This window comes from Strix aluco, chromosome Z, assembly GCF_031877795.1.
Source record: "Strix aluco isolate bStrAlu1 chromosome Z, bStrAlu1.hap1, whole genome shotgun sequence".
Classification (NCBI taxonomy): Eukaryota; Metazoa; Chordata; class Aves; order Strigiformes; family Strigidae; genus Strix; species Strix aluco.
The window spans coordinates 38,575,803-38,600,223 of NC_133971.1; the positions used below are offsets into that span (position 1 = coordinate 38,575,803).

Here is a 24,421-nt window from a genome sequence, read left to right on the forward strand (position 1 = left end):
ATGAGGATCAGCACACTTGAAAGGTCAGGCACAGTTGCTGGACTCTAGTCCTGCAAGATAGCACCTCTTCTGCACCATCTGTCACCCACAACTCTTGTCCTGGCATCTCATGTCTCTGCTGGCATCAATTTGGACTGCCTCATCTGCACTGCCAAGGCACGGTGAAGTGACATCATGTGATATCATTTGTTCACATGGAACCAGCTCCTGCATGTGATTTTCCCATCCTGCAGTGTTTCCTTCCCATATTCAAGGAAAGGAAGGGCAGGGGGGCAAGAGTTATTTACTCTACAGGACTTACACAGTGCATGATATTATTATTGCTAGATGTTAGAAACAAGGAGAGTCTGTTAGCATTTGTTCTTGGGGTTATGTACAAATAAACACATATCTTTGCTTAAATTCCACACCCAGTATGGGGAAAGCATCTGTATGTATGAAAGTAAGAATGAAAATTGTAATAAACAAAATATCTGTGGCTAATTCTTTGGGGTTTTGTTCAAGAAGTAAACTACAGGCCTAGCATTTTTCCTAGAACTCCCATATTTTACTGAAAGTCCCTCTAAGTGCAGTAATCTTACTACCTAATTTCTAGCAGCGCTAGGGAGATTGTCTCCCACAGGTGAACTGTGCTTGTGGCAAAGGTCATTAGCAGGATCCTGGAAAAGACGTTTACATGCTTGCTCTTCTGTTTCTTCTCCTTTCTTACCCTTTGTTAAAAATAATATATATATACAATGTCTTCAGTGTACACCTTTTATTTCGAAGGGAGAAAGGCTGATAAATATGTCCACATTTTATTGCCCTCACTTTGTGAATCCCTTTGCACATATCTTCCTTATCTTCACTGTCAAGCCTGAAAATGGCAACACTAAGGTTATGAGTTCTCCATACTTAGGGCTTGCAAAGGTATGAAGACAGATGTCAGTAACAGACTGACTCTTACTGCATATGAGTCTGAGTCTGCCTTTGAGTTACCTGGGCATTTCTGTTCTCCAGCAGTAGTAAGCCTGATGTGTCACCTAGCAGGCCAGGACAATTTCAGGGTGGACTGGTTTCACAGATGTGCTCTTGGGGGTCTCTGGTGATAGAAGAACAAAACCCCAGCATGGGCACATCTGCTCTTCTGTTTCCCCCTGGGAATTCCACAAGGAAAACTCCGATCCCTTTACAGGAGGAAAGGGCTAATAGGAAGGGAATGCCCCCAAATGAAAGTTTGCCTCCTTCTCTAAATCACGGTCTCCGAATTGTTTGGATGACAGTTTATGGTTCAGTGAGCAGTCCCCTACCAGAAAAGAAGGCATGATTCATCAAGTTGTGAATATGTCACCCAGATGTAGAGATCTCATTAAGAACCCTGTAGATCTACAGAACCCTCTGTCCTGTATGTCATTGTGCAAGATATGCGACTACAAATTAAAGGTGGAAAGAGAGGTAAATTATCCTTCTGTGAACTGTGAGTGGTAGCCTTGGAAAAAGAGAAAATTACTCTAGCAAAAAATTAGCTTGTATAATCAACATTGCAGAAGGACCAGGAGATTGTAATTGTTAGCTTCAAACTTTTTCAGAGCACTGTAATAAAATAATCACATTTTCTATAATGATACACAGCACAGATTACAGTTAGCTTGTAGCTCTTTTTATGTAGTCATCAAATGAAGATTAGTAATTTGCACGGAGAAATTTTATGACTGCCATGTCTTGCTGGAAATATTGGCATGTCTGCAGATATCTGCCTGGCTTCTCTGCGATGTGCTTATTAGATTCAGAGCAGAGAAACACTAATGGACAGCAGAAGGCAACTGGTTCTGCAGAAGAGACAAAATGTATGCAAAGATCCTCCCTCCTTGTCTACTTCAGCCAGAAGGAGCAATGCTTATTTCCCTCCCTGCTCATCATGGTACAAACAGCCCTCTGAAAGGCTGAGTAAGAAGAGAGGGAGGTAGTGCTGTGGTGTACCATGGCTAGCAATGGGCTGGCATTCAAGGGGACAGAAGATCAAGCAAATTTAATGGCAAAAGTTGAGTTACCAACTATTTTTCAGTAATGTCCCTTAGCACATATTTTTACATGCTTCCTACTCTTTGCTAATCTGATGGGCAGGGGAATCACTACGATTTGCAGGAATGCATACTAGCTTAGTTTATTTGAACCCGATCATTTTTATTCTGAACTGTTTAAAGAAAAAGAATATAAATCTAAAAATTAAATCATGCTAGGCTGTTTGTTTGTTGTTTGTTTTTCCCCAAAAATGTTCTTCTCTCCCCAGAATGCTTAAGGCAATGACAGTTTTACTAGAACAAGGATGAAGGCACTGACAAAAGTGGGAGTTGTAGCTCCAAGACAGAGTTGTAGTTCTTCAACAGACTCCTGCTGCCTTAACGTAAGACACTAAAATTGAATGCTTTGATATTATTAAGTGGCAAAAAAACTTTGAGCAATTAAGAAAGCACAACAGGCATCAGGGTGCTGCAGGTGTTAAAAAGCATGAGTTTCTTGATACAATTCTTCTGATCTAGAGATGTCATAAATGGATTTAGATAAAAAAGTTTTAATAGAGTAACCTTAATGGAAGATGCATCTAAACCTCCCAGATAATATTGTAACACTTTACTAAAGAAAACTCACAAATTCACAGCAGAAATTTTATAGACATACACATATGTATGGCTCCATGTTAACACACGATTACCTTTCCGAAGTGAGCAGCCCTAGTAAAGCCAATTGGACCATCCTTGTGAGAGGAGTTATGCCTGTGCCAAAACATTTGCTGTATCAGCAGATACCTTGACCTACCCTGGCAGCAGTGAGTCTGCTTGTAAATGAAGCACAGTGGTGCAAGTGGGCCAGAACCCCTCTGAGAACAGCAAAAATTTGGATAGGCTAATTATACTACAGCCAAGGTGGTCAGGGATGACAGAGGAGAAGGTTTGATTTTCGGCTATGATAGGTACCCTGGTTAATAATCAACTAATCTTTTAATGTTGGGACAAGCTCTTCAGTGCTAATGCATTATTCTTTTGAATAATTTTCAACTTTAAACTGTAGCTAATCAGTTATAGTATTTTTTCACTTCAAGTGCATTTTAATATTCAGAAGGTACCAAGCCTCTGATTTTGTATGCTGAGGAAAAAATAATACTTTTAAAATTCTGTATATTGCTTGTGAGTTCTTTGGAAATGTAGACATACAGTGGCAGTCCACAATAAAAAACTTTGAAAAATTTTATTACCCCAGAGTGGGATTAAGATATATTGATTATATACAATTTTTGGATTAAAGAAAAAATTAATCTGTTAATTTCTACTCATCTTCATTAGCTAGTTAAGTCAGGGAAGGATTTTTTAAAAACAACCTCTAGAGGGCAACCTCCATTTACAGACAGGATGTCAAGTACAGACACTTTCTTCCAGCTTAGTCTGGATGCATCGGCTCGTAAGGTCTAAGGAAGGAAGTCAACCCCGTTAAATTCTGTATCCTTGACAGGAGGTGTCAAAAAGGCCACGAGGTAAGCGATGCAGACTTATGCAGTTACGATTTGTCCCGGTATGTAGTTATAGAATTGAAAAGATTGAAAAGATGAGCACAGTTATTGCTAAAGCAGAGTCATTAAGAAGTACTTTGCCTTTTTAATATCTGCAGAATTTAAGTGTGCTCTGATTATTGTAAATTCTTTAAGACTGTGTCTCCAGGCCTCTACAATACGCTGCCCAGGCTAACAGTTTTCAGAGTGATATTTGGAAATCCAAAGAGAAAATAAATTGTTGTCTTACATGTTTGTGCATGTGCGCATGCATGAGCACGTGTGTGACTGTAAGCTGCCACAAACAGGATGCAGTAATGTGACCTCTGTTGTTCAGATTCTTTGCTATATTAAGAAGGCAGGGTGGTCTTTCAAACAAAAAAACACCTCCTAGCGATTTATACAGCTATGTAATACAATAGTATTAAATTAAATAATGCTTCTATGATATGTAAGCATCCATTTTCTATTTTAGAACTGACAATGATGGATGCAGATGTAAATAACTTTTTATAGCATACATCCTTTAAATAGTGCAGGTTTTAAAACTGGGATGTATGCATAAAAAGTATAAAGTATGCATATCCTTTAAGTGTTGTCTCAAGGTGACATACTACATTTTTTGTATTTATATTTTGTGATACTGTAATTAAATCCAAGAGGTTAGGTATCTGGTATCAAAATATATAAAAACTCAAAAAACCAAGCATCAGCAGTGTGGTCTGGTTTTCATTCACAGTGAGTCACTTAACTGTCAAATAGTGATGTCCATTAAGAAGTTATTTCCAAGGAGGTGTTTTCATTTAAACTGTTGTCAAATCTGCTGGCTGATTCGCAGCTTGGTTGACTGGTAAGGGATCTGCTCAGATGGCAGGGCTGTGGCAAGCTGTCACTTTTATCCAGGTGAACCACAGTTGTTCCTCATCACTGACTAAATGAGAAATACAGCCCCACAGATTCAGTTTTCTGATGAAGGTGCTAGAGGGCTGTACCAGACTGTTTGTTTTTAAAGCCCTTAACTATATTCTAATGAGTACACATTGACTTCATGTAGTGGGAATTACTGGCGACTTTAGCTATGGACAGAGGACAGAAAGATGAATTTATGAAAAAATTACTATCACCTAACATTTAGCAATCACTGTGGAACAAATAAAGTCATTAAATACAGTGTAAGTTTATTTAATTGTAGTGGTGCAATTCTTACCCCTCCCTGCCCCTCCTTTTGGGCTGCTTGGTGCTATGTGTGATTCCACCCACATCCCCCGAGCTATACATCAATCTGTGGAGACAAGGACTGAGAATGTTAATGAGCCTGGCTCCTGCCCCTCCTGATTGCTCAGAAATGGTTAAAATGGCCCATCATCTCCTAAGGGCCTGGCACACCTGTGCCTGGGATGTGGTCAAATGGGAACAATAACAGAGTTGCACATTCATCAAGTTCTTGTGCAACTGCTGGAAGGCACCAGAAGGTATCTGACAAAAGTCAGTTATCTTGGACCCTATAAATGGCGACCACCAGGGAGACCCTTTGAGCTCTCCTGGATCGCAGCGGGCCTGTGACCAGCACCTCCCCTGAGCTGGGACGCCTCTCAGGTACCAAACCCTTCAGGTGTCGTCTGCTGCCAGAGCTGACGGAAGGCCAGGGCGAAGTCCACCTGCTCGAGTCTCAATTATCGCCCGTTGAGGAATGCCAAGGCATTGTGAGTATTTGCTCTAAACTCGAGAGGGAAATTTTTCTTTGAGGTAGCTTCTCTTTCACCCGTTCTTCCTCTGCTTATTGGTGTGTGGGTACGTACTTCATTCTACTGGATCCAGATACTTTCATTTCTGTGTGTGTGTTTGTACATTTTGTGTTTATTCCACTGGATCCAAATACTTTTGTCTCTGTGTGTGTGTTTGTATGTTTTGTGTATGCGCATGGATATATGTATAAATTAAGGTACCGTCAAGTAAGTTAGTGTGAATCTTGTCATTTTAGAATCTGTGAATAAATCGCTTTCCTTTCTTTCAGTATTTCTGAATTATTTTGTAATAATAAATTGCTGTTAGTTATTAAGAAATCTAGATTTCTTACTAAATCATTACTGTGTCAATACTTTCATCCACAACATTAATACCAATGTCTATCCATATATACCTATGAGTACTGATCATCTTTGCATATTCTGATGCTTTTTTTTCAAGAGCTCCTTTAAAAATACACCTTTTGTTAGGGACTCAGAAAAAGATATTATTGAGTCACTCTACATACAAATTGCTATGCCTTCAAAGAAGGACTTTGAAAATGCTGCTGGGGAGAGGAGTTTGAAAAATAATATATTTTAAAGAAGACAGATGAAGTTTGCTTCGAACTCTTATAATAAGACACATAAATAACTGCATATTTAGTAAAATAATACTCTGGTAACTTGGACTTCAAGAGAAGTAGCTAGTCTAAATGCATTCTAGCTTTAGTCTGCTCCATCCAAGGGGATTTGTGCATAAGAAAAGTTTCAGTTTCTTATGTAGGCATTTCACACTTTCTGATGGCCACTTAATATACTATATATAATTGAACAATGATGATGCCATGTAACACACTAATTAAAGAAATGTTCCTAAACATAACTACTGATTATTCTGTAGCATTATTTAACAGAAAGATGAAATATGCAGCATTGCAACTCCCATCCTGTAGTTGCCTTCGGTTCTGCTCAGCTGTCAGTGACAGAAGAAACCACTAAAATCTGTGCTCTTACAAAAAATCTCCATTCTTTTTTCAATCTTCTATCCAGTCCAGTGTACAGAAATCTCCTTTCTCAAGTATGCTACCCTTGAGGTCTGACTTATGCAATGTGCAAGGTTGTAATCTACACATGCTTTGGGAGAATATTCAAGTTGATGAGGTCAGTTGCAGACTCAATCTCCTTACTTGATCCATATAGTTAGAGGATAAGGGATTTTCATTCACTGCTGCTGCTGTAACACTTTTAATCCTGAACACACTGCTAAAGGTATTTGGTATCTCCTTCCTGTCACTATACCTTTCTGTGTTTCTGTCCCGCCTTCCTAATGGTTCTTTATAATTCAAGATGTTTGGAATTAATAAGGGGGGAGGGGAATCACAGAATCACAAAATCAACTAGGTTGGAAAGGACCTTGAAGATCATCTAGTCCAACCATTAACCTAACACTGCCAGTTCCCATCTACACCATATCTCTCAGCACTATGTTGACCCGACTCTTAAACACCTCCAGGGATGGGGACTCCACCACCTCCCTGGGCAATCCATTCCAATGCCTAATAACCCGTTCTGTAAAGAAATACTTCCTGACATCTAGTCTAAACCTTCACTGGCACAGCTTGAGGTCATTCCCTCTTATCCTATCGCTTGTTACTTGGTTAAAGAGGCTCATCCCCAGCTCTCTGCAACCTCCCTCAGGTAGTTGTAGAGGGCAATGAGGTCTCCCCTCAGCCTCCTCTTCTCCAGACTAAACAACCCCAGTTCCCTCAGCTGCTCCTCGTACAATCTGTGCTCCAGACCCTTCACCAGCTTCGTTGCCCTTCTCTGGACACGCTCGAGTCATTCAATGTCCTTTTTGTAGTGAGGGGCCCAAAACTGAACACAGTCATCAAGGTGCAGCCTCACCAGTGCTGAGTATAGGGGCAAGATCACTTATCTGTCCCTGCTGGCCATGCTATTGCTGATACAGGCCAGGATGCCATTGGCCTTCTTGGCCACCTGGGCACACTGCTGGCTCATGTTCAGCCGGCTGTCAATCCACACCCCCAGGTCCCTCTCTGACTGGCAGCTCTCCAGCCACTGCTCCCCAAGCCTGTAGCGCTGCTGGGGGTTGTTGTGGCCCAAGTGCAGCACCCGGCATTTGGCCTTATTGAAACTCCTACAGTTGGCCTCAGCCCATCGCTCCAGCCTGTCCAGGTCTCTCTGCAGAGCCTCCCTACCCTTGAGCAGATCAACATTCCCACCCAACTTGGTGTCATCTGCAAACTTACTGAGGGCGCACTCGATTCCCTTGTCTAGATCATCAATAAAGATGTTAAACAGGAGTGGCCCCAAAACCGAGCCCTGGGGGACACCACTTGTGATCAGCTGCCAACTGGATTTAACTCCATTAACCACAACTCTTTGGGCCTGGCCATCCAGCCAGTTTTTTACCCAGCAAAGCGTGTGCCCATCCAAGACGTGAGCAGCCAGTTTTGCCAGGAGAATGCTGTGGGAAATGGTGTCAAAGGCCTTGCTAAAGTCAAGGTAAACTACATCCACAGCCTTTCCCTCATCCAATAAGCAGGTCACTCTGTTGTAGAAGGAGATCGGGTTTGTCAAGCATGACCAGCCTTTCATAAACCCATGCTGACTGGGCCTGATCCCCTGGTTGTGCTGCATGTGTTGTGTGATGGTACTCAGGATGAGCTGCTCCATCAGCTTCCCGGGTACTGAAGTCAAGCTGATAGGCCTGTAATTTCCTGGATCATCATAGTGGAAGTCACATCACTTCTTTTTGTATATTTCTGCTGAGGAAGGTGTCTACAATATACCACACAACACAGAAGGAGGAACTGTTTCAACAAACTAGGACATACCGCAAGGATAAGGGTATTTTATGGGCTTGGAAGTAAACTAACAACATGAAAATTAGCTTTGTCAATAGCTGCAGGTATGGAAAAATACAGATAACAGCATAAATCCACACAGTATGTAAGAGCCTACAATTATGCTAGCAGAAGCACTATTACCCAAGCATCTAAAACCACAGAGAAAGCAAGACAAATAACTTGCTAATTATGCTCTGTATGAAAAAAAGTTCATATTTGGTACATACAAACAGGACATTCTGTAATGGCAGGGGAAGGAGAAGGCTCTGACTGACGGCTCATGCAAAACAGAGATTGTATCTAGCTACAAAAAGCAATCATAGCATTATCTCCAACATACCGTCTATTGGACTCTTACCTTTTTGACATCCCTGACAAGATGATAGAGAGTGTTGGATGGTCCATGTCTCTGCAAAGGACAAATAAATAAGAATAAAATAGTTCTGCATTGTCAGAAGACCCTCAAGATGTAAATGCTGAAATGGCTTTCTCACATTAGTAGTTTAAAAATCAGGCAACTGAGAGCACTTCAATTGTACAGTGTTATCAGTCAAAAAAAAAAGAAAATCAATTGCAAGAACATCATTTCACCTGACTTCTCTTTTGTACAAAACCCTCCAGTAAGAAAACCACAAGAAATGCCATACTGGATGAAAACTAAGGTCCTATATACCAGATTAGGCTCCTGTCTTAGGCAAAGCAGGAACCCAGAACAACATGCACAGACTTTGGGAGAGAGTGGAAAGAAAAACAGCTGCTTAAGTGTCAGCCTTCCTGCACTCAGGATCTCCATTTCCACCACCGGTGACTCAGAGAGGCCCTGAGCCTGACATTGCATCATCTAGGCTGTCTCATCTGAATGCCACTAACAGCATGCGAATTTGTCCAATCTTCTTTTGACTCCACCTGACAAGCAAAACATTCTGCAGCAGACTCCCACAATTTCAATTAAATGTTATGTGGAAAAGTACTTTATTTTCTGTTGTGCTTTTTACTGTTGCTGATATTTTAAAGAGACTTTTATGGGAGGTCTCCTTGGTTGTAACTAATGATAGATGAGACCACTGCATATGTGCAGAGTCAGTGTTTCCATATGTACATTGCTCTGCACTTGCCAACACTTAATTTTATGTAACCCCATCACTGAGCATGATAAGACTGTGATTCTTCATATGCTGCTTCAGATTTGCCTACCCTGAGTGATGCTAAATCACCTGCAAACATTGTCCCTTCAGTAGTTACTATTTTTCAGATCATCTCTAATCAGGCTGAACAGCAGTGGTCCCAGGACAGGGACCACTGGTCATAATGTCCTTTCATGGTGTGAACAGACCATATATTCCTACTCTCTGTTTTCCATCCTTCAAGTAGTTTTTAAACCACAAGTGCCCCTTATCTTCTATGACATGACAGCTAAATTTCTTTAATAGCCTCAAAGGTTTTCAAATACTGTCAAACAGGTTTTGCAAAAGCAGGTGGACCTTATTCTCCTGTGTGTTGACTTCAGAAATGGTAATAGATTTCTAAGGCTTAATATTTTCCTACAGAACCTGGGTAAACTCTTTCTTGACATAAAATTGATCCCCTTGTCTATTAATTCTATGCTTTACTGCATTTTTACAAATTTGCCATGGCAGAAGTCAGATTTACTGGTTTGTAGCTTCCCAGCTCACTCTCAGGGCTCATGTTGAAATCTGGTATTTTTTAAATGGCCTTGTAATTTTTTTTGTGCTAAGGCTATTATGGCTGCATTAGGTCACATATCATAACTGGTAGTTTAGGTATTTCACAACTTGGCTCTTTTGGAACTCTTGCATGAATAATTTATGGTGATTTCTATAGCTCACAATAAATTTGTTCATAAAAGCTTCTTTTAATTGTAGAACTGAAGACTTTCCTCAGACTTACACCCTGTAAAAATTGGCTTTGGTACAAGAACTAAAATGTCTATCTCTGTAGCAAGAAAGCTCATAGGCTTTCTGTTCTTAATACATAGATGCTAGTTACAGACACAGTTTAAGCTGATCAAAGATCATATGGGAATCTGTCTCAAGGGTGGCACAGGTACCTGTTCCTCTATATTTTGCACAAATTTAATGAATGCTTTTCATGTTTGATATTTTTGAAAGCTGACTTCTGGTCAGTGTGAAACATCTCTGGATAACAGCCCAGGGTGGCAGCTTATGATGGCAGGGCTTTGAAAAGCACTGGCAGAAAAAACACTTTTTGAAAAGGGCTATGCACTATATCACAACCTCTCTCCAACCGACAGAACTAGCAATCCTAAGAACTAGACAATGCTTTAAGATTTTTTCCATACCACTTAAGCAATTTGAACTTACTGATTTCTTTCGGTAGGCAATAATGATGCGAATGCTGGAATGTGTTTTGCAGTTGAGAGCTCAGAAGCAATTTAACCTGTGCAGTTTTAGGTTCATTTTAAGGGCAAAGATACGGAATTTGCAACAGGCTTTTAAAAGTCAAAACTATAATTTTTGGAACATTCAAGGAGGACATGGAAAGTCCTTCACGGTAAATAGACCTCCTGATATCATCAGATTTCACCTTCAAATTCAGAATATTATCTCAAGAAGTTTGCTTCTATTTGTTTTCTAGTGGCTGAGTTTCATTAACAGTTGCAGGATTTTTCTGAAACCAAAAGGGCTCATACTGTCAGGAATCATATATCACCATCCTACAGGTCCTAACTTGCCAGTTACTGTCTTCCAGACAGTGCCATCTGTCTAAATCTCAGGTCTATCATATTGGAATTACAATGACCAGAAATCAGCTGGTACTGTGTGGGGCTTAACCCATGTTTTACAAAATCCATACAGCAGATTAGGTGGGCAAGACACAGCGTGTTCCATTATATGAGAGACAAAACTAAAAGACAATGTGGACTTCTAACATGGACAATTTCTGCAGCAGGTGTTGGCTGCCTTGTGCACCATCATGTCGTTGTAATATGAGTGAGAGCTAGAACAGTGAATATAGAGATAGAAAATTTGCCTTAGGTTGGCCCTACCGTATTGTACAATTCCTCTAGCCGGGAGATGGTGAGAAAACGATGCATGCTTACTCCATTTTCTATGAGTAATTTCACAAAATCCACTCTGTCCAACACCAGTGCATCCAGCATTGCTTGCTCAAGGGAGCCCACCTGCAAAGCAAGCGATTAATTCAGGCTGTTCCTGGGCATTGCAGGCTGTATCTGGCTGGTCTGATCACCCTGGCACAAGCAGGGAATCCTGACAAAATTCTGAGGGTTGCTCTGCTAAGCTTAACATGGGATAATCACAGTTTTAGTCTATATCAGTTTCTCTGATTCAGGGCAACATTTCAAAAATTAATATCAGAATGTTAAGATTAACATACTCTTGGAAATCCAGATTAGGACCATGGAAATGGAACCTGGGAAACTGGTGACCACTCCTCCACACTATTCACCATCTCATTAATATCTTTATTTCTCATTTTCCTGACGAACATTTTATTTATATTTGGTATATTTATATTTTATATAAATTTATAAATTTATACAAATATAATTTATAAATATATTTTTATATTTTATATTTATTTATATATTTTATATTTATTTATATTTGGTATATGGAGCTAAATCCAGCTGGCGGCCGGTCATGAGTTGTGTTCCTCAGGGCTCGGTGTTGGGACCGTTTCTGTGCAACATCTTTATTGATGATCTTGATAAGGACATAGAGTGTATCATCAGTAAATTCGCAGATGACACCAAGTTAAGTGGGAGTGTCGATCTGCATGAGGATAGGGAGGCTCTACAGAGAGACTTGGATAGATTGGATCGGTGGGCCAACGTCAACGGGATGAGCTTCAACAAGGCCAAGTGCCAGGTCCTGCACTTGGGCCACAACAACCCCCTGCATGGCTACAGGCTTGGGGAGGTGTGGCTGGAGAGCTGTCTGGAGGAGAAGGGTCTGGGGGTTCTAACTGACAAGCAGCTGAACATGAGCCAGCAGTGTGCCCGGGTGGCCAAGAAAGCCAATGGCATCCTGGCTTGTATTAGAAATAGTGTGACCAGCAGAATAGGGAGGTGACAGTCCCCCTGTACTCTGCACTGGTGAGGCCACACCTGGAGTATTGTGTCCAGTTTTGGGCACCTCAATACGAGAGAGATATCGAGGTGCTGGAGCGAGTGCAGAGGAGGGCAATGAAGCTGGTGAAGGGCCTGGAGAACAGATCCTATGAGGAGAGATTGAAGGAGCTGGGACTGTTTAGCTTGAGGAGGAGAAGGCTGAGGGGAGACCTCATCACTCTCTACAACTACCTGAAAGGACATTGTAGAGAGGTTGGTGCTGGTCTCTTCTCACAGGTAATTAGTGACAGAACAAGAGGGAACGGCTTTAAACTGCAACAGGGGAGGTTCAGACTGGACATTAGGAAAAAATTTTTCACAGACAGAGTGGTCAGACAGTGGAATAGGCTGCCCAGGGAGGGGGTGGAGTCACCATCCCTGGATGTGTTTAAGGGTCGTTTAGATGAGATGCTGGGGGATATGGTGTAGGGGAGAACTTTGTAGACTAGGGCTGATGGTTGGACTTGATGATTCCAAGGGTCTTTTCCAACCTGAATGATTCTGTGATTCTGTGATTCTGTGATATTTGTTATGTGCACACATATTCACTTTGATTCTGCCTTTACTAGCTTTTTCCTCTGTTCATGGGGTGGAAACTCAGGGAAACTTTGACACCTAAGAGCAGAAATAGCTTCACAATTGGCATTTCTTTGAAAAGCCAAATACAAGAGGTCATCATATGCAAAACCTCTTATTTTCTATCTCTTGCTGGTTGAGGGGACTAAGAAGTATGAGAAATTATCTCGTAATTTCAGGTTTTAGCTTGCAAAACGATTGCAGCTTGCAGAATTTATGCAAATTTTTTGCTACGATGTGGTGATGGAGAGATAACAATAAGTACAGTTTAGTACAGTTAAAATCCCTCCTATGTTTTGATGCATACTTGTGCCCAATATTGAAGACAAGATAAGTAGTCCTCTTCACTCCATAACTGAAAAAGGAGTGGAAACTAGCTTTAAGGGGCAGGAAGCTCCAGAAATTATATTTAAAACAAGGGTATGAAAGCAGAAGCTTTTCCTTTTGTTATAATTTTTCCATGGGGAGTTGTAAATGCTTATGTAATGATAGCATATGAAATTTTCATGACAGTGACAAAACAAGTGTCACAGTAATGAATATTGTGATGCAATTAAACCTTCTGAATGAAGATATGGTGGGTTTTAAGGAGCTACAGGTAGAGACAGAGTCCTTCTGTTTTTTCGTGGGTGATTTCTACCACTGTAAAAACTACAGCACAAGTTGGGAGTTGACTACTCCTCCTCTGCCCCACACAGCATTCAGTAACCCCTCTACTTACAGCCCTCCCACTCCTGCAGAGAGTCTCTGCCCACGGTGCCCCCCAGGGGAACAGTGTTGGCCAGGGAGCTGGTCCCCACAGGTGGCAGCTGGAGCTGGACGCGGGACCTAGGACGCGGGACCTAGGATGAGGTGGACGCGAAGCAGGCAGATTGATGCAGAGCACCACTGGGCATGAAATTAACACCAGCTCAGGTTTGGAGCCACAGCACTTCTGTGGTAACATTGCTGATCCGCTCTTGTGGTCCACTTGATGACCTCCAACATTTGTGCAGCATATTTTTGATGTCCGATCATCATCAAATTCTGTGTTTGTATATAAAAACCTATTGCTTGAAGAGCAAAAAGAAGTTTTGCCTTTCCTTTAATTTATAGCTTAACATTGTAGCATGACTGTAAACAGATACTTGTTTTTCTCAGCTTGTGGAATCATTGCTTGATAGTATACATGTGTTGCTTCCCGTTTCTTTAAGGGTGTGGTCTCTCAGTGTTAAGGCATCGCTAGATGTCACCATTTCCTTGAAGAAGAGAGCATATAACATCTTTGTAACCGTGCCCTCCTTCAGTAGCTGTGAATGGGAAGTTTGTGTTTGGTTGGGAGCATGACTCAGTATATTTTAAACTGTTAAAACCACTGCCGCCAACAGAATGGATTTAATGTTGTGTAGGGTTTAAAGTGTTTTCAGTAGAAGATGCTGTATATATACTGTACCGGCCACTGTTGCCCGTAAATAAAGATCTGACTGCGGGCGATGTCTACTCTGTTCCAGGCTAAGGCCAGGCTCAGCTGGTCGGGAGCAGATGCATTAGCTCCTGTGTATACAGACAGGGGTGCAGGGAGAAGAGGAGGAGAAAAAAGAAACAAGACATACTTTAGACTCAGTCAACAGACTACCATGGCAATTCCTCTTTGTCAGAAGCCTTACAGATAGATGTCCATGTAATTTCTGCAGCTGATCTCATATTAAAACAAAACCAAACCTTCCATTGTCCCTGTAATAAAATACTGGTTCTCAAATGTGAATCTATGGTTCTCAGATTGTCTCATAACCAAAATTATTTACTCACATCACCCTTGAAAAATACAGTAGGTACACATGATATTGGCAGATGTAACTTGCAGTGGAGTGAAATGATTTCCCTCCTCTCAGACGGGAAGTAAGAGCAGAAGCCAGGAGGGATACTGATCCAGCTGCAGGAATATGCACACACACACGTATGCACACAAGTGCACACATATACACACATGTGCATCTACTAATTACAAACAGGTTCAACTCACGCAGACACCACCAATTTCAGTGGTCGTGTATTTGATGCACATCTTTTATGCATTCCCACTTGATAAGGTGGGGATTGTGTACAAGCATAGGAATTTCTCCTCTCTCTACTTGTACTGAGGGGTCTTGGTGGGACAGATTTCCCTTCACACATGCAGTATTCATGTAAGAAAGCATGCTCTAAAGCTGGTGTCAAGGTATAATATATCCAAATTAAGTAAGAAACTATGCAGATGATAAGATGGGTTTGGAGCTGCTTGTTTTTTGGAAGGGAGAGTACATTTTTCCCTGTAGTTTTAATGGACACTGTGGGACATTCCCACCCTGCTGTGCTTTTTTAATATTTCACTAAGGATTTCATGGTTATTAGCTGATTTGCAATAATAAAACTGTATTTGTACTTCAGTGTCACAGTAAGAACTGGCTTGAATGAACTGATCAACCAAATAAATAAAGAGCCCTTTGACTTTTAACTACAAAGCTGCTTGCAGTGATCAGGTGATTGTATAAAGGCTCATTTTTTAAAGGCCTGATACCTCCACTGTTTTCTTGTCTTTATTAATTTTTATACTGATATCATGAAGTGAGGACAAACAATAGCTTTTCATTACTTCAAAGCATTTCTGTCCCCATTTCAGTACTATTCAAAATCATATACTGTTTCAACTGAAAGTGGACTCTGAAACTGGAGGCACACAAAACAGCATAACATGCTGGCTGATGAAATTCTCTGCGAAGGATCAGTTCAGCAGACCTTTGGGAAGCTTAGCCTACAGTTTAATTTCATAACTCAACTTTGCAGTCAGTTCACTGCCATGAAACTTGGCCAAATACTTGGCAATATCTACAGCAATTATTTGGGAGATGGTGGACCATCTGATCACTCAGATCACTTTCAGTTTATTACAGAAATGAGCTCTGATAAAAAGGTAGGTGATGCAGGAGCAGAAAGAAATGAAGAAAGAAAAACCAGTGAAAACAGCAAAAGACCGTTCTGTGAATAAGAGGAAACATACTTACACTCACCAATTTCATACTTTTCTCTGCCCCCTTTTCATACAGTGCTCAAGAGGTGAAAAAGATTAATTCCTGAATCTAAATTTATGAATTTCAGGATAATTCAGAGGAAACATGACTTACATAAGACTCAGTTTCTCATTGCTATATACTACGACACAGACAAAAGCCCTCACAAGTTGAGCTCATGGGGGTTGCCAACATCTGAACCTTTCTGAGCTTCTTACACAAGCAATATGCAACATTCAAGAACAGAAAATATTTACCTTTGGGAAGGGCAAAAAGGTCTCTAGTTTTGTTTATAAAAACAGAAAAAAACTACCCGCAGTGGTTATAGTATAATTTAAGTATAGTATAATTTAAGTATAGAGAACAAATAATGCTCTCCCTCTTTCTCTCACAGAAGCACAAATTTTCTCACAATGTCATTGGATCTCCTCCTTCCCATCCATGTGCCTGCAAAAGAAGTGAGAGCTTCAACAGGTGCTCAGGCAAGCTCTCTGGTGAGCACTGGAGAAGGCACATGGGTGAACTCCAAAACCCAGGGGCAGTGACGGGGATCCTGCAGCCTTGCGCTATTTTTGCACATGTGATGGGGGAGCTCTACCTCCTGATTTTCCTAAACTGACTGCAGCCTACAGTCTGGGTAGCCAGGGGTGCAGCCTGGTTAGAAACCATTTTGGATCGAGTGGATCAGATGGACTTGGAAAAGAAGTAGGCTACTTACACTGTTCCCACTTCAGCCAAAACCCAGGCCAAACCATAGAGGCTCCAGGTGAACATCTTCTGACCCCTAGCAGGGAGACTTCCCTAGTTTCTGTCGGGTGACCCAGCATTCATGGACCTTTTTGTGCTTTAGGAAGGACCCAGCTGCTGGGTGAACACAGGGCCTTCTGGTGCATCTGATCATGTGAAAGAGCAAATGGCACGTGCATGAGGCAGTGGCTGCATCTCCAAAAAGGCCCCCAAGCCCAGCAGTTCATCAGGATTGTTTTCTTTGAGCATGCTTCTTGCTCCAACTATTGAGCAGAGGGAAAAGCAAGCCATGGTCCAGTCTCTGTCCTTGCCACCTTCCTCCATGGTGTTTAAGGCTGCCAGCAGTGGGCAAGTTTTCCTGTGAGTGCATGTGCATTCCTGGAGATGATGCTCTTCTCAGTGCTTTTTAGTATAATGCTTCATTTCATTGTCTCACAGAGCAGTTTGGTAGCTGAAGGAAAAGTATGGTTTCTCAAGGTGTTTTTTGTATTTCAGGTCCAAACCAGTCCACCAGATAGGGTATGGACGGGGCAGCACATGTCTGCATGCTGGAGCTCTGATGCACATGGTGGGATGGCTGCTCCCAGAGTGAGGTTTGTTGCTGGAAAGCCCTTGAACCCTTCTCCTGTTTCCTGTTGTCCCTATGTGGTTTTCACGTGAATGTGGATTACACTGGTGTTACATAAGAGGAGAAGAAAAATAAAAGCTATAGAAGTTTATACAGAGCAGCATATGGGCTGCAGATGTTGATTAATCGATCTTATTCCAGGATGGACTGATGACTTTTGACTCAAATGAAAAAGGAAGTAGTCAGGCTGTTTCAGGTGGAATTCTATCCAGTATTAAGAAGTAAAAATAATTCCATTAATATAAGAAAAACTCCCTAGAACAAATGTGAAGTGGGATTTCTTAAGACACTGTCTCCTTTAAATCATTTCCTTGATTGCATTCGGTGCCACAGAGAATGGATTTGAGTCAGTAAGAAGAATCCAGAAAGTAACCTTTCTGAGAACTCCTCTCACTCATGAACGTCATTGCAGTGTACCCAAATCAAAGCCAAAGGATATTTGGGAAATTAAAAAATAAGGTAGAGTTAATAGCCTATTGATCTCATCAACTCAATACCAGGATCACATGGGAACCACCTCTTAGGCCCTTAGCACTGTCAGTAGTGAGAAATCAGCACTTCCTCTTGCTGCATTTCTGTTTCATCCCATCTCATGGAAAGATCCTCTGCTTAGTGGTCTTGTATTATTTTAATTATCATCGTACACTTACTGCTTTAAATAGGGTTTTAGGCAATACGACTAATGTCTATGTAATATTTTCTCAGTATCCTGGTGTCTGGCTGACCTTAAGGTATGTTCTTCAAAAGAATGTTTTAAGACAATATGACTAATGCTTGCAGTGGGACTCTTCCTTCCCTTTGTCTGCTCCTAGAAGAAAAGTTTGGGATGCAATGCATTGATTGGGCAGTATTTTATTTCACTATAGATATTGCTGGATATACATAGACAATACAAGGATGGTGTGAAGTTGAATGAACAAGAAGGAGATCTGGGATGGCTGTTAGTCGCTGCAGGTGTTAACTTTATGCTCTTAGGTGACCATCCAGGAGTGCTTGGATCCCTTGCATAGATTCTTCTGGTAAAAAATCAGATGATCTATCCAATATCTTGGATCAAAAATGCAATACTCCTTGATGATAAAGTCTGTGACCATAAACTTGGCTTTGTATCCTAGAGCCAGGGTACACATCAGACCTGTGCCCTCACAGGATCCCAGATTACTGAAGAGATAGACCACAGGCTTTTCTATACTAGCTAAAGTTTACTGTGATCAATGTAAACCTCTAAAGGATTCTCCTGGGATAGTCTATGATACTTAGTGCTCAGAAATCTGGAAAGCTGAAATGACACAGAGCTGATCTATCTAGACAGAAATGGTTGTTGAAGACTCGTTTCCACATTGCTTCTAAGTATGTCAGTGTCCTCTTTGAATCACCATTTAAAGAAAAAAATTAGATTAGGGAAAAGAGCAATGCAAGTTAACTTTCTGCTCTGCATCTCAGCAGGTCTTACGCCGTCTTCTGTTTCAGCAGCTATTTGGTGAAAAGACTATGTTTCCACTGCATTTGCTACAAATATCTTCCTCGCATTTAGCAAATCAATTGACAATAACAAAGCTGATAGCAACTACTGAAAGGGCAGTAACGAGATATCTGGCCTAACTCTGAAATCCTTGTGTGTCAGTGGTTTCATGGTTGGCAGACACTGCCTTCCAGGACCACCTCATACTACATGATGGCTGTTCAGTGAGCATGAATCATGACTTACAGGCTGGAAAGCGTGCAGAGACATCAGATCTGCATTAATATAACATGGCCTATCTCAGATGGTTACATGGCAGTAATATTACAATATGCAGATACCACACAGCACCTCCTTCCCAATGCTAACAATTGCACTAAGGAGGCTTCTGGAGCACCAGCTGAAACATGGCTAGTGCTGCTAGTATGCTCCAGACATTGCAACAGCTTCGTGAACTAGGATCTTTGATGCCGCTTCAAAGCAATTATATTTTAGAACATCTCCATATGCTGTCTTTAACTTCCCTGTCATATGCCTTCTGCTCAATTAGCAGCTGCAAAAGGACAAAATCCATTACTGTTTGAGTTCCAACTGTTCAAGAGACCGCAGTTAAACTGTATCAATAAACTTACTTGCTACAAGTTCACGCAATTGGAAATTTGCTTCCCACATTTGCAAGTCTCTCAAAATTAAAAAAACAACTCACAAGCCATATGCTGTTGTGACATCCATGCAATGTAAATTGATAACCAGTTTGGATGCCATTCCCTAATTCATTGGAGATGACTTCCAAGAAAGATAGATCTGCTGACAAGATTAAACAAGTGACTCATAAAAACAAATAAGAAAATAATCTCTCATATTCAGTGCAGGCTTTGGGGTTTGTGGAATATCCTTTCCAGGAGAGTTCCTGCATTGGCAGGGTGCCTGATGCTGGTTTAAAAAGAGTTAGTTTACACAGCCAGCAGGAAACGATACTTTGTGTTTCCCAATCCCTGTCCTCCTCCTGCTCCCAGAACAAATCACTTACACCAGGGTGGGATTGGTAATTAGCTGGTAGGCACCTTCAACACCGGCTAGCAAGAACTGTATAATCCTCATAAGTGAGACTGAGAAAAAGTAACCAATAATCACTCACCAATTTCATACTTTTCTCTGCCCCCTTTTCATACAGTGCTCAAGAGGTGAAAAAGATTAATTCCTGAATCTAAATTTATGAATTTCAGGATAATTCAGACCCAGACTTCAGATCTGCTTACTAGTAAATCAACAGACATGTGGTTCAGCATTGCTACCTTAGATTTCTTGATTCGATGGAAAACCCAACTACTGATCAGCCTGATGGAGTATATTTACAGAAAGGCATTATTTCTTTCAGGGTGGGCCAGAACCTTTATACAAAGACATGCTATGAATAAGGTATGACTTGCCTGAGACAAGAGAGCTCATTTTTGCACACACTGATTAAAAAGTTACATGGAATTTCATTCTCTGTGATCAGAAAGCTCAGATTAACAAGAGGCATCTGATAAATCTAATCTTGAGTACCTTCATAGTCACAAGGTGCTGAGGAGCAGGGAAGATTAGGTGTAAGTTTTAGTTCCTCTGGCTCTTGAGCAAGCCATCAGCAGATCATCAAATCAAGATTGTCAGACAAGCATGAAAGGAAATGTCAAAATTACTTACACACATCCAGACACCTTCTGAGCTAACAGAAGTTCACTATGATGTCTTGCACTACTATTATGAAGAGGGAAGGTAATTTTATTTTACTAAGATGACAGGACCAATTAGGCACTTGCAAAATGGATGTTCCAGCTCAGACAGGACTACTCATATACCCAGACTGCAACCATAGTACAGTTGCTCATGTAAAATACTGCAAAAGAACGTTTCAAACAGAAAACAATCCCTCCCAGGCCTACGATTTATTTTCTTCAGCTTCCAAGAAGCAGCTTTCAAGGTGGTAAAAGACTCTCAAGGGATCTATGCTGGGATTCAAACTTTGAAAAAATACCTAGAAAAAGTGGAATCACAATTTTAAACCAATTTGTATGTTACTAACAGAAATCAAGAGCGGTAGTTTCAGTGATTGTCTTAAGAGCAAATGTGAAGACAATACACTTTACATGGAAGATAATGAAGGATCCAGTTATATTTAAGATAAAAATGAAATCCTCAATTTAAATGTTTCCGAAGGATGGAAAAGAGGAATCTGGTGATGGATGCAATTCTTGTTCCTTGCTTTGAATTATTTTTCCTTTCTTCACCTTGATTAATATTGTTTCTGAGTGAAGATGTTCAAAATGCCTTGAGATTTAATTATGCAGAGGTAGCAGCAAAATAGTCATGCTACATGCAGGACAAACAACTGCTACCTTGATCAAAATGAGCAAAAGAAGTGGAGAAAGCAATACTATACAAGCCTATAGAAACAAAAGCTACTGGAGCAAAATAATTCCAGCTAATTTCCTTGGCTGGTAGCTATCAGGTTGCAATCATACTTTTGAAGTGCCCAATGCTTGTTTAGTCCTCCTGTTCATACTTTTGTTTAAAATGTTTGAAATTAGCTGAAATGTTTGAAATTTAACATTTTTGAAATGGGATTAATAATTGTGTAAAAGGTAAAATACTGTTAGGTGAAAGTTAGGAAGTCAGACCTTCTCCCTTTTCTCTTCATACAGCTTTTGTGAATCTGCACCGGAAGAAACTGAGAAGAAGGCTGAGCAAGAATAATTCCCACTACCTTTTGAATACCCACTAAAACGATTATTTTTTTGTCATTACTCTAATTCAGGTCTGCTACATGGCATTATGTATGCTCTTATTCATGTGTGGGGGTGGCAACAGCATGATGACAACTGCTAATGAGCCCATGAAGTATAACTTTCCCATCACCTTTGGAAGTCCATTCCCTAGTATTTCTCAGATTTCTCTTTAAAATTCTTTGGTATGTCTTGTTCTCTGTTTTTAAAATCAGTATGGTCTGTACTCCATAGCACGAAACAGTCCAGACAGCAATAAGATGACCATGGTGATTGATACATGTGATCTGTGAAAATCCCATTTGGGGAAATACCATACAAATGGAGGGCTAGACCCTCCCAGCCCTTGACCCTTCATCAGGTAAGTACATGTGCTTCAGGGCCTTTAAAATCTCACATTTCTGTATTTGCAAGCAGATATCAAATTACCTGATAATATAATATTTTGAAGGGAGCTAAATGGTGTAAGTGTCTGCAAGACCAGGGTTTATAATAAATTGTAGCAACAGCAGATTTATTGTAAGACAATCTTTTAAGAGCGTAAGTGTAACATGTAATGGCTTAGAAAGATTTAGCTACCTGTGAAGTTTAAGATTAAAACTCCTACCACCCCAATAGCTGAGTTCTTAGCTCTACCAGTGGAAGCTGTAAGGAATCCCACACAGTTCCCAGATTTTCCTAGGATGACTACTGGTAACATTTTACTTTGACAATAGTGCCAGTTTTATCTAAAGGGAGATAACATCCTTCTGGATGTTCTACTAGCCACCAAGACAATCTAAGTCTGAGAAGTTCTTTGGCTATCTTCTTCTGAGTACTAATCTTCTCAGATAACCGGTGGGGGGTCACCACTGATGTTTCTTGTGATGCATTAGCAATTGTGGGTGGAGAATAAAAATTCAGAAAGGAAAAACAGTAGCTTTTTAAGCAGTAAAGAAAGAGCTGGATTTGTATAAAGCGGTTAGAGCAAAAAGTATACTTCAATTTCATGTTAGAAATTTACTGTCTCGATACAGTAGATATGGTCAATAAATGCAGGTTTCAGTACAGCAGAGACACAAAGTTAATCCATCTGGATCAATACAGAGTCACTGTGGAGTGAAACTCCATTACCTTTTAGTAATGCTGTCAGGATAGCTAAATCAATATCCTGGTGTCCTTCTGATCCCATGCGAAATACTGTGATCTGAAATGTTAACAGACAATACCATTATTGAAACCAGGGTAATTTTTTTTAAAAGAAATTAAATCAGGGTAGTATCATTTGGATCTCAAAATGTTCTGATAGCTACAAGATGATCTTAATTTATACTTTGATGAGAAGCTTATCAGATAGGATTAACAGTATTTTTTTGTGAGATAAAATTTGCTAAAGATAGAAATTGTATTAATGAGCATATGGAAGAAAAGTCTTCAGTGATACTTACAGGGTGAAATTAGAGATGAAGAATATTCTTGTATTAAAGTAACATTGGATTTAATTTTACCAATACATTACTAGGAGGAATTAGGTGTATTATAGATTGTGGACCTAATTTATGGCATATGGCATTGAATATTTTCAACTGAAATGAGCAACCTATTCAAACTCATGATTTTATATAGCAGAAAGTTAGATAAATAATCCAAGAATTAGGCTTCTAACAGGTTCAGAAACATCTTTAGCTATGTGTTGTCGGTGACCTATCACTGTAAGATATAAGCTTTGAGGCAGTGAGATGAGATACATAATTCATAAAGAATAAGAATGGATGTGTGGGGCTGTTCTTTCAAACAGCTTCACTCTTGGTTAAGACTGCACTGAAACATAGAAGTGTAAATCCCCTCACTTCTTTTGCTGCCATGGCAATAGCTGCTCTCGGGCCTCTGCTTCTTGTGAAGCAATTGAGACTGCAGTTTTTTATTAGTGCCTTTCCTTTACTAATGATGAAACCTATTTCATAATTATGATCTGAATACCTGTTATCTGTTTTTCTTTTTCCCTTTGCCAGTATGGACTGCCTCATTTTTTTTTTTAAATAAGCAATACTTTTAATTATGAATTGTGCAAACATATTTTACATTCATATTCAGCAGCATATGTTGTTCCCACATTCATAGATTCCTACACATACAACATCACTGAATTACAGCAGCATCTGGGACAGAGGTCAGCAAACATCAGGGCACAAAGAACAGTGTACTGTGATGGGCAAAAGAGATATATAAAGTGGTCAAGGCTAAGACAACACTGGTGACAAGCTTCAGTTTGCCAGCTGAAATAGCCCTGCAAACTGTATCCCAAGAAATCCAGTGCAGACCTCATGTAGCACCTATTCTACCTTCACTTGACACTTAGAGCTCTAGCAGTTTTGAAGGGAGGTAAGAGACTTTGGCATCAGTGACAGTAGCACAGCATGTTAGAGACTGAAATGGCAAACTGGATGAAATAATAGGAAACTGGCTAGGTCAGTCAGTCAGTTGATTTAGATGATGCCTAAAACAGTTAATGTGAGAAAGTATTTATGTTAGCTGTCCTCCCCCTCTGGGAAGTAGACTGTTTTCAAATTAGACTTAGTTTGACTCTTCAAAGTGTTCCTGAGACAAAGCATAAATATTGCAAATGATACTTTAATGATCTATTTTCTCTCTCCCCCTGGAATATACAGATGTTTCTGGCAAACCACTTGATATGTATCCCCCTACCACAACTTTCAGAGTAGAATAGAATAGTTCCAGTGGAAGGAACCTATAATGCACATCTAGTTCACCTGCCTGACCACTTCAGGGGTGACCAAAAGTTAAAGCATATTATTGACAGTATTGTCCAAACGCCTCTTAAACACTGACAAGCATGGGGCATTGACCATCTGCCTAGGAAGCCTGTTCCAGGGTTCGACCACACTCTCCGTAAAGAAGTGTTTCCTGATGCTTTTCCTGATGTTTTTCATACTGTTTTTCATATGTCCTCAATGACTGGCAAGGAAGCTTTCCCTGCAGTGCA

General features: G+C 40.5%; 1 protein-coding gene across 1 annotated transcript in view; it reads right to left on the bottom strand.

Moving 5' to 3' along the window:
- The window catches only part of TRPM3 (transient receptor potential cation channel subfamily M member 3), a 308,698-nt gene that overhangs the window by 56,353 nt on the left and 227,924 nt on the right, over window positions 1-24,421 (bottom strand). Inside the window, exons 9-12 of the mRNA XM_074812093.1 lie at window positions 22,552-22,624; window positions 14,243-14,343; window positions 11,149-11,283; window positions 8,479-8,529 (exon numbers count right to left, since the gene is read on the bottom strand). Coding sequence (XP_074668194.1) covers window positions 8,479-8,529; window positions 11,149-11,283; window positions 14,243-14,343; window positions 22,552-22,624 — 360 coding nt within the window. The remainder of the gene's footprint in view (window positions 1-8,478; window positions 8,530-11,148; window positions 11,284-14,242; window positions 14,344-22,551; window positions 22,625-24,421) is intronic.